Raw genomic sequence first — 17,096 nt, 5'->3', positions numbered from 1 at the left:
CTCGGGAGCGCCCGAGTCTCGGAGATGTCGGTGTCGGGGACGGCCGGGAGCGCCCGGCCGAAGGAAGGCTCGGGAGCGCCCGAGTCTCGGAGATGTCGGTGTCGAGGACGGCCGGGAGCGCCCGGTCGAAGGAAGGCTTGGGAGCGCCCGAGTCTCGGAGATGTCGGTGTCGAGGATGGCCGGGAGCGCCCGGTCAAAGGAAGGCTCGGGAGCGCCCGAGTCTCGGAGATGTCGGTGTCGAGGACGGCCGGGAGCGCCCGGTCGAAGGGAAGGCTCGGGAGCGCCCGAGTCTCGGAGATGTCGGTGTCGAGGACGGCCGGGAGCGCCCGGTCGAAGGAAGGCTCGGGAGCGCCCGAGTCTTGGAGGTGCCGGTGTCGAGGACGGCCGGGAGCGCCCGGTCGAAGGAAGGCTCGGGAGCGCCCGAGTCGTCAAGAGCGAAGTCGGTTTCAGAGGCCGGGTGAGCCCGGTCGAGGAAGTCTTGGGAGCGCCCAAGACCTGGAGGATCGGATGCTGGGGTGCTCCCCAGCGCGGAATAAGGTGCCTTGTCTGTGCTCGAGGCAGCTTATATACCCGTGTGCCCGGGAGTGGGGGTCCCCACTCCCGAACGGTCGGGTGGCGGTGCGCGGTGTGGGCGGTTGGGCGGCCCATGTTGATCGTTGCGAAGGGTCCGCGCTACTCGCCGCGGGCGGCTGGTCGGCCCGTGCTTAATTTAATTTAATTATGGACGGGACCGCGCGATTACTTTGGGCAAACGGTGGTGGTCGCGGCGCGGGGTCTGAAGTGTTCGTCGTGGCTTTCAGCCACAAATCAATCCATGCTATCTAGCGGCGCGAAAACGAGAAGGACATTTTCGTCGTCGACGATGACGACGACAGCGACGACGTTAAAATGTGAATTTACTCTTGCAAGCAAACTTTACATCGCGATATCTTCGTTTGTAAATAACGCAGCAAAAAAATAAAAACATTTTTATTATATAAATCGACCCTAATCTACACAATGAACCTATGTAGAAAGCAATCGGTTCAGCCATTGTCAAGATCCAAACATGTACGAATTTCTCAATACTTGGTCTCGCGTATAACAGGCACGGTAGTACGCTGCGCCTATACTTGGCGCGAGGCACTACCGTGCCTCGTGATAGAACGAAATAAAGCAAAATATTGTATGCCGCTTGAAAAACGCATTATCTATGGCATTTTCTTTCCATCACACGTTTTAAATAGTGTTCCGCTACTTTTTCCTTCGTTTTCTCGATCCTCTCAATTATTAGTGGCGCACACCATACCACGCTACGAACACGTACGCCGGCCGCCGTTGCAGTAGCACGAACGCCATTCTTGACGGTTAGTGTACATTTAATGTAAGTTATTTACAAAAAACTCACTATAACGATCATAAATGCTATGCAACATATAACAAGCGTGTTTGTAAGAAACTGCATTAGCGCAATATAAGAGAAAAGGCTTTCAATATTGTTTGAGAATGTAATGATATTTTGATGTCTGCAAATAATTGCGCTTTTCATGTTCTTATATGATTTATGTTTAAAGTCTTTTGAAAAAAAATCGTCCAATCCTTGGCACATAATATCTATTTGCCCACTTACGTGAAATATCTAAAAGTTCAAAAACATCTTGTAAAAAAATTGAAAAATGTTTCACAAATGCAATTATTTTTAAATTAAAAAAAAATGTGCAGTAATGTAATCATTAACAAGTGTACAATCAATGTAAATTCTAAATATTTATATTTTTTAATAAAATATAAATTTTTTATATTAACCTTTACTCAACCTTTAATCAAATTAGAAAGAAAAATTGGATTTGCATTATACGTTATTATACATATATATTAATATTAAGCGTTCATTAAAAATAAATATATTAAAAATCTTACCAGTGTTAGAATTAGTGCGTCCAACATCCCAATTATCGAGGCATTACTTAATAATTGTATAAATTGAACAAACATGACGACTTCGTAAACAGGAAAAAAGTCATAAAAAAAAGGGAATTCCATTTTAAGAAAAAGTTGATTTTCTTTTCTGTCATTATCGTTGTTATTATAGTTTATTATGACAGAAACGTAAACCACAACGGCAATTGAATATACACCAATAATCAACAACGAACAACGATAAGAAAGAATTGTTTTGTTCATCATAATACGCATAGTACGCATAGTACGCATATTGAAGGTAACAGTATCACCAATCCAGGATTCCCAATCTCGTGACATTGATGTTAAAATGTTGTTAAATAATCTAAAAATATATTTTTCTTATTACATATCATGCAAATTAATAAAATTAGTTTTAACTATAGATTACAAAATAAACGAAAATTGTAACAACACAAACCATAATTTTAAATATGCATAAAAATTAATAAACTAATTTTTACATTTTTATAATAATTTTGTGTAATTAAAAAAAAGTATTATATATATATATATATATATATATACAGGGTGTCCCAGATCAGTGGACGATGCCGTAAATAATAGGTAGATTTAATCGAATTAATACGAAAAGTCTTTTACCATTTTGAAAAATTCTCAATAGTTTTCGAGAAAAAAATTAAAATATATAAAATTTATAAGCGTAAGAGCGACAAGAAAGCTGCGCGTGAGTGAGCGCGACAGGCGAATGACTAGAAATGGCACCGTCGTCTGTCGCGCTCACTCAGCCCACGCTTCCTCGTCGCTCTTACGCGTACATAAATTAATTTTTTCTTGAAAACTATTGAGAATTTTTCAAAATGGTACAGGACTTTTTTAATTTTAAATCTACCTATCATTTTCGGCATCGTCCACTGATCTGGGACACCCTGTATATATATATATACAGGGTGTCTCAGACATAACGAAGGATACTAGCAGGATAGATAGAATTGATTGAGACAAGTAGAAAAGTCCCGTACCATTTTACAAAATTCTCAACCGTTATTGAGAAAAAAATTAAAATGTATAAATTGTATAGGCATAAGAGCGACAAGGAAGCTGCGCGTGAGTGAGCGTGACAGGCGACGGCGCCATTTCTAGCCATTCGCCTGTCACGCTCACGCGCAGCTCCTTGTCGCTCTTATGCCTATACAATTTATACATTTTAATTTTTTTCTCAATAACGGTTGAGAATTTTGTAAAATGATATGGGACTTTGCTACTTGTTTCAATCAATTCCATCTATTCTCCCAGTATCCTTCGTTATGTCTGGGACACCCTGTATATATATATATATATATATATATATATATATATATATATATATATATATTGTTTATTTCCCTTGCGGGGTACACTCGGACCTCCGCTCCGGTTACAAAACAAATTGCTAAAATTAAAAACAAAATAACTAATACATAAACTAAGAAAAATCAACGACTACCAATAATATCAAATTTCTACAAAAAATACTACATAATACATTACAGAATCGCTACAAAACTTTCTACAAAAATTACTACAATTAATCTAAAAATCTTTTCTCTTTTTCTTTCTAAATTACATTATACATTTTAACTTATCAGTCATTGCATGCGAGAGAGAGAGAGAGAGAGAGAGAGAGAGAGAGCGAGAGCGAGAGCGAGAGCGAGAGCGAGAGCGAGAGCGAGAGCGAGAGCGAGAGCGAGAGCGAGAGCGAGAGCGAGAGCGAGAGCGAGGCGAGGCGAGGCGAGGCGAGGCGAGGCGAGAGCGAGAGCGAGGCGAGGCGAGCGAGGCGAGGCGAGGCGAGGCGAGGCGAGCGAGGCGAGAGGCGAGCGAGGCGAGGCGAGGCGAGGCGAGAGCGAGGCGAGGCGAGGCGAGGCGAGGCGAGGCGAGAGCGAGGCGAGGCGAGGCGAGGCGAGGCGAGAGCGAGGCGAGGCGAGGCGAGAGCGAGAGCGAGGCGAGAGCGAGCGAGGCGAGGCGAGCGAGGCGAGGCGAGGCGAGCGAGGCGAGGCGAGGCGAGGCGAGGCGAGGCGAGCGAGGCGAGGCGAGGCGAGGCGAGGCGAGGCGAGAGGCGAGGCGAGGCGAGGCGAGGCGAGAGCGAGGCGAGGCGAGGCGAGGCGAGCGAGGCGAGGCGAGGCGAGGCGAGGCGAGGCGAGAGCGAGGCGAGGCGAGAGCGAGGCGAGAGCGAGCGCGAGGCGAGGCGAGGCGAGGCGAGGCGAGAGCGAGGCGAGCGAGGCGAGGCGAGGCGAGGCGAGGCGAGGCGAGGCGAGGCGAGGCGAGAGCGAGGCGAGGCGAGAGCGAGGCGAGGCGAGGCGAGGCGAGAGCGAGGCGAGGCGAGGCGAGGCGAGGCGAGGCGAGGCGAGGCGAGAGCGAGGCGAGGCGAGGCGAGGCGAGGCGAGGCGAGGCGAGCGAGGCGAGGCGAGGCGAGAGCGAGGCGAGGCGAGGCGAGGCGAGGCGAGCGAGGCGAGGCGAGGCGAGGCGAGGCGAGGCGAGGCGAGGCGAGGCGAGGCGAGGCGAGGCGAGGCGAGGCGAGGCGAGGCGAGAGCGAGGCGAGGCGAGAGCGAGGCGAGCGAGGCGAGGCGAGGCGAGGCGAGAGCGAGGCGAGCGAGGCGAGGCGAGGCGAGGCGAGGCGAGGCGAGGCGAGGCGAGAGCGGCGAGGCGAGGCGAGGCGAGGCGAGGCGAGGCGAGGCGAGGCGAGGCGAGAGCGAGAGCGAGAGCGAGGCGAGAGCGAGAGCGAGGCGAGGCGAGGCGAGAGCGAGGCGAGCGAGGCGAGGCGAGGCGAGAGCGAGCGAGGCGAGAGCGAGAGCGAGAGCGAGAGCGAGAGAGAGAGAGAGAGAGAGAGAGAGAGAGAGAGAGAGCCCTTGTACCACTTATACTACATTATCAAACATTCACTCCTCATTCATCCCTGGACCCCCGCTTCCGACGTTTTTTTCTCAACTATGCCTTTATCATCTCTTTCACTCCTACATTCACACATACTCGCCCCTTCCCTTACCTTTTTCAACTTGCTTAACCAATTTTCACCCTTCCCATCTTCCTTTAAAATGTCCTCCACTGCTTCTTCTCAACTCCTTTCATCTCCCCAACTCACACATCTTAATCAAATATGTTCTCAAGTTTTATTTTCCCCTTCACATATCCTACATTTTCTATTAATCTCTTTATCCCAATACAGATTTTCTCTCATGCCATACATTAGCCTAAATCTGGCTATTTTCTGCCATCTTTCCTTTTTCCAACCCTTTTTTTAAATACTCCCGAACTCCTTTCCCTTTTATTCTTCCATACATCTTATTAATCCTTGCTTTTTGAAATTTCTTTCATCTATCTTCACCTTGCAAACTTCTTTCCCTCTCTACCATCTCTTCCCCCCTCACTTTTCCTTTCTCCCTTTTTTTTCTATTTCTTCTACTTCTCAGTATTATATTTATAGTTAATTCAATTTTACAAAAAAAATTTAGTTTTTGTAGAAAAAATTAATAAAATTTCTTACCCCTGATTGTACCACAAAATAATCAGTTTTAAACAAAGCAAGCTGTACGGCAGAGTGGTGCTGATACTATCCACTAAATCAAGAAAATTAGCTGTTTTGATACAGATAATGATGTATTTAAACTGGAATATTTGAGCAAGACCTAAGGAAATTGTCCAAAAAATTCGATATAAGAAGTTGTAAGATTCCGGCCAAATTCCGATAACACGTAACCCGAATTTAATTGGTGCGCATACAGTGTTTGTAAGACTCATTTTAAATTAACTCTCAAAATAAGATAGTACTCAAAGTTTTCAATAATGAACTTTTTTAATACAGTTTTTAATAACAATCATTGAAAAATTATCACATTCTTACTAGTAGTTTGTTACGTCGTAGAAATTTCACTACAGAACATCGAATAACAGAATTCTAGTGAGTTCGTTCAAGCACAAACCTAGTAATCGGTTAATCGAAATTATTCATAGCATATGTACGTAGAATATTATAAGAAAAAAAACTGTACAACTATGATTTCAGGTTTGTCGAAAGGCAAAAAATATGCTATAGTAATAAATTTCATACTTTTCTAATCGAATGTCTCCAGATATGTAATCGTTATGTTATTTGCTTTAAAAATGCAAGAAGTAAATTTTTGATAAACTTGTATATCATGATGTGGTACAAAGTTCTAATCAAAAGATAATAAACTTTGCAAGAAAAAAAGTTAGGTATCTTCGATTTTCAATAAACAATATACGAAACATGACGTAGTACTTCACGTTCAACGATCAGTGTTAAAAATGGAAGTTTTAAGTTGCTTTGTATCTAGTATTAGAACTGTATTTTTAACTAACAATTTGTTTATAATAAACATTATATTTAAATACTACTTCTATTTTAACAGACATTATAAAAAAAATTAATTTACTCAAAAGACGTACCAATTAAATAATTCTTTATAATAAATTTTATATTACCAAAAAAATAATTTTGTCTATTTAAGTTTTTATAAAGACTAGAACACCATACCAATTTTTTAAGATTAGGATCCGTTTGAAGTAATTCAAATAAAATGCCACCTTTGACCTGAACAAATTCGGAACTTTGCTAATAAATAAATCGCCATGCGCGGATGTCTTTTTGCAGTAAAAGTCAAGGTTATTTTCTTAAATGTTAAGCTTTCTAGGAAGTCGGAGTCTGGTTAATAAATGTTTTTACTAAAACCAGTTTATACAACAAAAGCCCGTTCCGGAAACAGGCAGAAACTTCCGCAATAGTCGTATATAACAAAGTATATATCTGTTTTACGTATGATATATGTAAAACGTATATATCTGTTTTACTATCCGATATTGAAATAAAGTACGATTATTTTATACGTAAACCTTCCAATTTTTTCCTTATAAAGTCAGTAAGATACGACACAATTTTTCAAAGAATAGACATAATAGTGCAAGTTATTAAGATTTCTGTGAATATTAAAATCTAGCGAATTTATGAGTTTCTGGGAGTAAAAGTTGATAAGTTTTAGTAAGTAACGGAGTGGATATACCGTTATTGAACTTAAAGTGAAATTAAAGGATCAAAGCATATTTACAACCCGATCGACGATTGAATTACTAAAGCGATTGTTAAAAGCAAGAGTTTGATTGTCGAGTTTAAAAGTGAGCCTCTGAATCGTGACTAATGCGAAAAGTAAGTAAAAAAGTTGCCTATTTCGTGCGATTAAAATGATCATTAGGCCAAAGTGTTAATATGCAACCAGTTGAAAAGAAAAACTTTAAAATGGTTTTGTCCGAGGCCTGATTCTGTCAATCTTAATTGTACAAATACAATTGTACAACTTCTGCGAGAACTGAGAAAAATGTATGGACAATAGGTAGATTCTTTTATGTTGCGGTGGAAATTAGAAGCGAAGACGTGAACTGCAGATAAAACCTTTGTGGATTACCTGCATGATAAGATAATATTGACGAAGCAAGTATCGGTTTCCGACAGTAAGTACATAAGTTACATCATTGAAAAAATTTCGAGCAAAAAATTGCGTGAACAAACTAAGATACAGTATTATAAATTTTTGGAGGAAATAATAACTGCGTTTGCGAGAATCTTAACGCCAAAGGAAACAACATATTGACAATCTATACATTCGAAGAAAATTAAGTCTACTCATGGAATAACAGAAGCTAAAAGAAACAGTTTTTAGGAAATGCTATAGCAGAAACAAAAGAGAACATCTAGCTGTGAATTGTGTAAAGCTCAGGCAAGAACAAGGATTGTGCTACAAGTGCGAAGAACTCGATCATAAAGCAAACCAATGTAAATCATTTTTCAAGAACATCAATTTCGTTGGACTGGAACGTCTAAAGAAAGACGATTTTCGAAGAACGGTGAAATAAAAAAACGCGATAGTTACTCTTGTCAAATGTACAAGCATCGCGTATTATTTATGCAAGTGGCCAAGTTAATGGTAAGTAAGATTTTAAGATTTTTATTGTAACACGGTAATTTCGGGGGCGGAAAGCTCGTCGGAATCCGGGGTACGAGTTATAGTAACCGAGTCGTGATTAACGTAAAATAAAGTAATTTATTACACAAACAGAATCAAGGTATACAAAATAGCTGAATAAAAATAAAGAAAAATGGCTTAAGTGCCTAAAGATAATACGAGACGTAGTGTACAGTAGTGTGTGGAGACGGGACCGCCCAACGGGTCCGTTTCTCCGCTAATCCTAAACTATGTACAGGCGGGTGGCCGACCAAACCGATCCGGCGGGTCGTATTCCTAAGCGCAGAGTACGAAATCGGTGGGCCGAGTTGATCGGACAGGGTGTCGCGGTCGCGGATATTCGGCGCAGTGTACAAGCTTGGCCGTTTAGGCCGTGTCGATCGGACAGAGTATCGCGAACGCGGATATTCGGCGCAGCGTGCAATTCTCCCACGAAGCCGGATGTCGGGGTAGAAAACGGTCGGAAGGGAATCCGGGAGCGCCCGGACGAAAGAAGGCTCGGGAGCGTCCGAGTCTGGGAGGCAACGATGGCGAGGAAAGCCGGGAGCGCCCGGTCGAAGGAAGGCTCGGGAGCGCCCAAGTCTCGGAGATATCGTTGTCGAGGAAGGCCGGGGGCGCCCGGTCCAAGGAAGGCTCGGGAGCGCCCGAGTCTCGGAGATATCGTTGTCGAGGAAGGCCGGGGGCGCCCGGTCCAAGGAAGGCTCGGGAGCGCCCGAGTCTCGGAGGTATCGGTGTCGAGGACGGCCGGGAGCGCCCGGTCGAAGGAAGGCTCGGGAGCGCCCGAGTCTTGGAGGCAGTGGCGACGAAAACCGGGAGAGCCCGGTCAAGGAGGGCTCGGGAGCGCCCAAGTCTTGCGGAGCAAAGTCGGTTTCGAGAGCCGGGTGAGCCCGGTCGAGGAAAAACTTGGGAGCGCCCAAGTCCTGGAGGATCGGTTGCTGGGGTGCTCCCCAGCGCGAAAAAGGTGCCTCGTTTGCGCTCGAGGCGGTTTATATACCCGTGGGCCCGAGAGTGGGGGACACCCCACTCCCGAGCGGTCTGTGGCGGTGCGCGGTGTGGGCGGTTGGGCGGCCCATGTTACCGCTACGGTGGTCCGCGCTACGCGCTGCGGGCGGCTGGTCGGCCCGCGTAAATTAAAAGTATGAACGGGACCGCGCGAAGTCTTGGGCGAACAGTGGTGGTCGCGGCGCGGGGTCTGAATGTCAAGGTTTGTGGCCTTTGGCCACATTATAACGGAGAATAATCCGTTACTCCTGTTTTCGAGGCATCAAGAAAAGATAGGATAGTTTTGCGGTCTCCTGATTTTTCAAGAAATTTGGGGGCGGAGTGTATGAGAAGAAAATGGGCCGAAATTCGAAGTTGTTACCCAAATTTTTATATTCAACGACATTTCTTGGATCAAGTGGCTACAGACTCCGAAGACCCTACTTTTTTGTTTTCAAGGCCAAGCGTAGATTTTCCGATTTTTCTAGCTAATTCCTCTTCTATTAATTTCACGTTCTCGAGGATTTTATCTTTAAGAGTTTAATAATCTTAACATCTGAGCAACAAATTATCTCATTGAACGCATCTGGCTTTGTCAAAGCGGATGTGCCATCGCTTTAGTCCCAGATGCATTTTATATTTTTGCAAGATGTGCATGAAAAAATGCGTGCCATCGATGATGGGCCAGGTTCAATTTCAACCAGGATCATCGACGGCGGCATCAAGCTCATCATGCGCAGTAATTCGAGTTACAACACACATTTGAGATCAAGTACCACAAGGGCGCGTTAAACTGAGTAGCCGACGGTCTGTCGAAACAACTGATCGCGATTAGCGTCTACAGAATCCGCAGAAAGCACCGGATTTCCACATCATTAAGAAACGCTTATACCGACATATATAGTACTTCATCGTCTAGATTTCAAAAAAATATCCGTCGACGAAAAGTGGAAATAATACGTTCCCGCCCGCCTCGCCAATGTGATTAGCGATTTAATATTTGGTGATCTTTACTGACAATTCTAATGGAATAATTTTTACTACCGGCTAAACTAATGTTGTGGTAGCAGTATGCAAGATTACTATCCAGACATTTCCATCCTTTCCAGGATGGTTGGCAAAAATGCGAGCAAAAGACCACTGTGCCTGCATAGTGTTTTCACCGTGAATGAAATAGAGTGTCCCGTACTTTAGATTATTACTTGGATTTGACCATTTTTTATAGATATTCAAGGTGGAAAAATATTTGGTCGATCATCTTTGCTACAAATGATTTCTTTTTCGCTGTACAAGTTGCCAGCAAGTTCATCTATTGTTACGTCTAAAAGTGGTCTGTAGCACATTTAGCGACACATTTAGCGAAAATCCAATATGGCGGCACCTATGCGATTTACAGATGGATCCATATCGCGACTTAACTAATTAGTAGCGACGGTAATTAATTAAATTTATATAAAAAAACGATATACGCTAAGTTTTTAGGAGTATACAAAACTTCATATAGTAAAATTAATCGTATTAAAACAATTTTAAAAAATTTCAATTTAAAAAATGCGCGTATATATAAAAGGTGCCTTCAACCTATCGTGAGTGTCGTAAGAATAATTTCAATCATCTTAAGTTTGTTCTCAGTCGCTGCACTGCTGAACTAATGCACACTAGTGCAATAAGTTGGAGTAAATCAAATAGAATTTGTTTTATTCTAACTTACTGCACCAGTTCAGCGTGCAGCGACTAAAAATAAATTTTTTAATTACCTTAAACATGTTAACCGTGGATATTGCTCACGAAATTAATTATGCGATTAAAGTTCGAGAAATAAATGCAGTTCGTGATTGTGATCTGCAAGATTTTTGGAATAGAATGAACTCGTTTAAAAGAGTGACGGCAAACGTGACTTATTTTTTTAAACTTTAAATTTAAAACTTTTTTTTATACCAAATAATATTAAATGGCCAATATTTATAGTTCGTCTTTATTTTTAAGATTGTTTTAAGTACAGTTTTATTTAGTTTTAAACCAAGTACAGATAGGTTCGTCGATTGTACTCTATCGACGAAACGTCGATTTCGAGATATCTCACCAATTCCACGAACGGAGATTACCGAAGCCGTCGAAGTACGCGATGCGATCTCCCTTTATAGCGTACGCTACCCAGTGAGTCCCCGGACCCGTCACGTTGTCCAGGTTCACGATATCGCTCTCGTTTGTACGCGCGCCACTCGTAGGTAAAACGTCGCGCATAAAGACGCCTCTGAAATAAGGAACGCGCATACGTCTGACTAGTTGGTCCAACTGCACGTTGTAACGTGGTCTGTATTATCTTGCGGGTTTCGGTGTCGGATTACCGACCTCGTTATGTACCGACTTGCGGAAAATTTGGCGGTACCGACGATGTAACAAGCTATCGCGTTGGCGCGGTTAGCCTGGTAACGGGCCAGTTTGCGGGTCTCGTGGCAGTCATAAAAAGACCGAGGTACGTGGTACCGAATTTCGTCCGCGGGGAAGTGTACGACGAGGAAGGTGCTGAAGCTGACGACCGACAGAAAAGATCTGCATCAATTTTCCGCCCGCGAGGGAAGATTTATCTGGCTTTTGCCCTCAAAGATCCCGCATCAATTTTCCGCCCGTCGGGACCCGACGACGACGAGGAATAGCGACCGGCGAGCTGCCGTTCACGTGGCTATCACGTGCCGTACCGTGAGTGCCCGTTTCGTGACGGAGGGCCAGGAGTTTTCTCGGTCCAGGAAAATTAATTGTGTTTTACTAACAAGTTCCAGCCAGGTGCTGGCAAAGTATCGGGCCGGATTTGTGGAGATAAGCGGCAAGAAGCTGTAGGCCGCACGTAACGATCACGTGACTGGCAGACCGAGCACGGGGTACCGGTACGAGGACCGCAACGACGCAGAGTTTGGGGACGGCGACGACTGTCATCGCTTCGCCGTGGGACTATACCAGCTGCATCCTGGTGCGTTCAGCCAGGAATTGTGGAAGAGTTTTTTTGCCGTGCTTCCAGATGACGAAAGTGTCGTCTACGTATTTGAACCACTTGGTGGGTTTGAGTGGCGTGGTTTGTAGGATCTTGTTCTTAAATTGTTCCATGATCCTACAAACCACGCCACTCAAACCCACCAAGTGGTTCAAATACGTAGACGACACTTTCGTCATCTGGAAGCACGGCAAAAAAACTCTTCCACAATTCCTCACATTCCTAAACAGCCAACACCCTAGCCTCCAATTCACAATAGAAATAGAACACAACGGTCAAATTCCCTTCTTAGACGTACTAATAAGCAGAAACAGCGACGGCACGCTAAGCCACCAAGTTTACCGCAAACCCACGCATACCGACAGATATCTTCACGCCACCTCCCATTACCACCCCTCTCAGAAAAACTCAGTAATCAGCTCACTAGTCTACAGAGCCCTAACCATCTCGGGTCCAAAGTTTCTAAACGAAGAACTAAAACATCTCGAACAGGCTCTAACAAGAAACGGATACAACAGAAAAGACATCAAACGAATAACTCTGAACTTAACAACCAGAGTCTCCAGTCCCAACAACACCGAGCCACAGGAAGAAAAAGAGAAAGAAACAACCAAGACGGTGGTCCTCCCATACATCCAAGGCATAACAGAACGCATTAGTAAGGTTTTGAGCAAACACAACCTTAAAGTAATCTTCAAACCATAAAGAAAAATCCACCAACTACTCCCCAACCCCAAAGACCAAAGACCACAATTGGACAAACCAGGAGTATACAAAATCCCTTGTACATGCGGAAAAGTGTATACAGAAGAAACCGGGAGAAAGATTAGTACACGAATCAAAGAACATCAGCGGTGCGCCAAATTCCGCCACTTCTCTCAATCAGCCCTGGCAGATCACTGGATAGAGACAGGACATTCAGTACAATACGACAAAGCAACAACACTGGCACCCTCACAAAAGTACTTTGCCTGAAAACATCGAGAAGGCTTAGAGATTACGAAACACCCAGATAATCTCAATCGAGACAAAAGCCTGCAAGTTAATCCAATTTGGCACGCTGCCCTCCCGGTTTTTTAATTAACCAGCTGATCAATTAAACAATACAATTGGTCAACAAACACTGCTCTTCTCCCCCAATCACAACGAGGGAAGGGAAAAATAAGAGGTATATAAGGACCATCAAACCACAAGCAAGCTCAGTATCGGAGCTTCTGTCCTGATGATGCGAACTGCAATGTTTGCGAAACGTCGGCACAACGCTGTCTCTCAACGCGGCTCTTATCCGGAAACCTCCATTGCTCATGTAGAAGATGTTTACGCTCAACGGCAATGACAAGTGGTTTGACGCGCTACCGCATCTCATAGACGAGTATAATAGGCGCAAGCATCGAACGATTAGCATGCGGCCCGTCGACGTGACATCTGATATCGCCAAGAAACTTCTTGACCCCGCATACAGTGCGATAAAGATAGTTGCTCCGGCCAAATTCAGGGTCGGTGATAAAGTACGCGTGAGCAAGTTTAAAATGATTTTTGAAAAGGGATACACCCCGAATTGGACCACCGAAGTTTTCACAATCGTCAAGATGCAGCAAATCAACCCAACGACTAATCTGCTCGAAAATTATCGTGGCGAGGCGATAGCCGGAGTGTTCTACGAGCACGAGTTGTACCGCGCGACGCATCCGAACGTGTGTTTGGTGGAAAAGGTTCTGTGCAAGAAGGGTGACAAGGTCTACGTGAAATGGCTGGAATTCGATGGATCGCACAATTCGTGGATTGACAAAAACAGCATTGTTTAATAAAAGTTTTTTTTTTTTTATTTTACACATGTGTATATGTGATTCGATGTATTTAAAAAATAAGAAAATATATAAAAATGCATACTGCGTACATGTATACTGCATATTGCATACTGCATACTGCATACCGCGTACATGTGTACTGCATACCGCGTACATGTGTACTGCATACTGCGTACATGTGTACTGCATACCTTAACGTAATCTATAATACACCTATGATACATCTATAATATATCTATAATACATCTATATATGATTATTGAGGTATGCGATAATGACCCCACGGTAAGGTCTCTGTCGAGTCCGGCACAAGATATTGCTTGTCATCGTACGGACTCAAAGCGATCTTTGTCTCGGACACGGTGTACACTTCATGCAATTTTCATCTCATACACGATTGGTCGCGAGTCATCGCAATCTTGTTCTTGAAACACTTCACATAGTCGTTAAACGTTATAGTTCGCAATACGACTCCGCTCTTCATACCCTTTGCTTTTTTGATGTCGCTTTTACCGTCCACCTTGATCGCGTACATTTTCGCTCTGAGCCCGACAAACTCTGTAACGATCGCACCGTTGCACTTATCCTTCATTAAACCCGGTATTTTTTTGTTTGCGAGAGGTATACCGTACGCGTTATCAGGTGGATAGTCGCTCGTGTCAAACCGCGCGATATCACGCTTTATCGTCTCGTATACGTCGTCGCACTGGACGTTGTACACGAGACTGTCCGTGTCGGTATACATGACGCTACATTTGTCTTTAAAAGTTGGTAACATGTACTCGTGATGAAATTTATACAAGCACATCTTAGATACGTCGAGTATGGACATACCGACGTATATCGGCTTGGCGAATTTCACCTCGAGTTTACGCAATTCCACGGCCACTAAATTTTCCGCGAATACGTTTCTGATGTGAAAATTAGGTTTGGCGATCATCGTTTCTACGGCGTACCGTTTGTCCCACCGCGAGAACAATCGAACGTCGACGCGATTTTGTACGTTCTCCATTGTTTTGCCGAACACCGCGTTGTTCATCAGTTTGAACAGATATTTCTCGAAATTGTTGGTCGCGCGAGTTCGATGACTCGTGTTGAGCTCGATGTAATCGCGCAACCACGCCGATTGAGTGAATCGCAGCACGCGGTAAACCTTGGTGACGCGAAGACCGTGACGCGTGCACAACTGCACATTGTGATAATGGATGACGTATCGCTTCTTATCGTACAACGTAATTAAAAGTTTTACATCGTGTTTTGCCCTCAGTGGTTTCTGTCGCGTGGGACAGAACGGCAGATCGGAGTGCGCGTCGTACACGCTCGCGGGATACTCGAGATCTACCTCGAGATATAACTCGTGGGCGAGTCTGCGGCGATCGCGTCCACGTCGAGATTCGCGAGGTTGTCAACTTATTTGAAATCCGCGTACAGTAACGGCTGACACATGGCCCATCCGTACAAATTATTTACATCGTAATACACAATTTACGACGAAGGTTTCGACGAGTCGTACCCCGACCGCATGTATCTGTTATTGGCTCGCGCGTATCGATACATTTTTTACCCTCTCTCAAATTATATTGATCATTTGTTAATACTTTTCACTTCTCGGTATAAAAAAACGGTTAGGTTATCTCTTTCGGAAAAAAAGTTTGGTTGCCCTTGTTTAAAGATTATTTTTAACACTTTTTCACTTCACGGTATTATAAATCGTTAACTTATCTCTTTCCGATAAAAGAAATGTTCACCCGCCGAATAACCACAAGGTAGTTATTCGGCTAACACTAAACAGAGGTCTGTTTGCAGAGTCTTTGTGTTTAGCTGCATAGCTTTTGTTCTTTGCGTAGTCTATTTTACAATGAGGGTTGAAGCGAGCGCTAGTATGTTTACGAGGAGTAACGTGAGTAAGAACGAGAATAATAATTTTTATCTTTATAAACATGAAAACAATTTGGATCAAGATGAAACTTTCAACCATCGAGCGGTCAGTTCCTTGTATCCATGCATCGATAACTGGTCGTCGTCGTCGTAGTCACCCACTATGTTTTGGGTGAAATTGGTCAACGATAAGAAAGCTCATATGGAGATGATGGAACGAATGGCCCTACATATGAGATTAATAGCACTCAAACTCATACTATCATCTCATGAAATCACGGTGGGAACCTTCGTTGCCATCCGCGAAGGTGCGAAGTGGCAAAGAGGGATCGTCCAGAACGTTGGTACTACGTCGATTACTATACATCTTCGCAACTGGGCTCGCAGAACCAATAGACTGCTGCACGAATGTTTCCGACTGGAGAAACAATTCTACGGAGTAAGGTAGCAAGCGATACCATGCGTTCTGGATGGAATCTTGCCTCTGCGAGCTCAGGTATGGACGGAGCAGAAAATTGCGCTCGCCAAGATCATAGTTCAAACATTTATAATTAATAGTGCGTTAGACAATAAAATTTAGATTTAATTTGTAACGATGCCCCCGGAATGAGCATCGTTCCCGGCGAAGAACGGACGAGACGACCATCCTCTCGACCAGGAAAGGGAGCGCGGGGGTTCCCGAAGAAACCGATCATCGAAATACGTAATTGTAACGAGTACCGCGGAACGCGCCAAGTCCCGCGGAACGAGCGTATCCGAGCGGCCCCGAACTCATCCGAGCGAGCGCGACGCGCACGGTACCGCGGAATACCGCGGCCGGCGCCACGAACAAGGATACCCCCGGATGTCGCCTTGTGCGAGATAAAAAGCCGAACTCGGGGAAGTCGCGCACCGTTCTCGTGCCGTTCGCCTCGCAGCGAACATCCGAACCGAACCGACTCCTGGAGCAAGCAAACCAACGGGGTGGAGCGAACTCCGTCTCGGTCAGGAACTCCTGACGCTTGCACCGCAAAGGAATCTTCCTGCCGAAAGCAAACTTAGACTTGTACGACCGGCTCGTGGGGTGAAGCGCACTTCGCCTCCTTCGAGCGATCTCGATCCCGGATCGACAGTCAGCTTGCCTAGGCGAAAATATCCATTCGCACCGTTGCACAAAACCGGGGTGGAGAGATCTCCGCCTCGGCCGAGTACTCTCGGCTACTGCAACACCGAACAGGTGCTCCATCCTCCCCGCTGTCCGAATACCGCGTTCGCGCCGCGATCTAAGCGTTAGGTCGATCACCGCGTCTCGCGCCGCGTGCATAGATCAGGCCCCGCCCAGGCCCGCGACTCGGGGAAATATTCGCGCCGCTAGCCCCGCGCTCCGATTAGGGCGTTATCTAGGCGGCTGCCGAAAACCTGTAACGGTCCGCCCGTCATAGATCCGCGTATCGATTACCACCGTACCGATCAGGCGCATACTCGCGCCAATTATCGCGTCATCGTGAATCTATTGTTAAATTCGTGTTCGTCCGGCGACGTCTTAAT

The 17,096-nt window shown here is 44.9% G+C and overlaps 1 protein-coding gene, 1 long non-coding RNA gene and 1 pseudogene across 2 annotated transcripts; 2 read left to right on the top strand and 1 right to left on the bottom strand.

Moving 5' to 3' along the window:
- Window positions 1-374: 374 nt before the first annotated feature.
- Window positions 375-5,783, bottom strand: LOC139103785 (uncharacterized). Its single transcript, XR_011545951.1, has 3 exons — window positions 5,423-5,783; window positions 1,900-2,266; window positions 375-1,618 (listed from the first exon to the last, which is right to left on the bottom strand). It is a non-coding gene; the product is annotated as an uncharacterized lncRNA (long non-coding RNA).
- A 6,211-nt stretch (window positions 5,784-11,994) lies between these two features.
- On the top strand, window positions 11,995-13,001 carry LOC139104055 (uncharacterized; annotated as a pseudogene).
- A 195-nt stretch (window positions 13,002-13,196) lies between these two features.
- LOC139104054 (uncharacterized) lies at window positions 13,197-13,688 on the top strand. The gene has a single exon (XM_070659282.1). The coding sequence runs from the start codon at window positions 13,197-13,199 to the stop codon at window positions 13,686-13,688; it is 492 nt and encodes a 163-aa protein (XP_070515383.1).
- Window positions 13,689-17,096: the final 3,408 nt, after the last annotated feature.

This window comes from Cardiocondyla obscurior, linkage group LG07, assembly GCF_019399895.1.
Source record: "Cardiocondyla obscurior isolate alpha-2009 linkage group LG07, Cobs3.1, whole genome shotgun sequence".
Classification (NCBI taxonomy): Eukaryota; Metazoa; Arthropoda; class Insecta; order Hymenoptera; family Formicidae; genus Cardiocondyla; species Cardiocondyla obscurior.
This window is presented reverse-complemented; position numbering and strand designations above follow the sequence as displayed.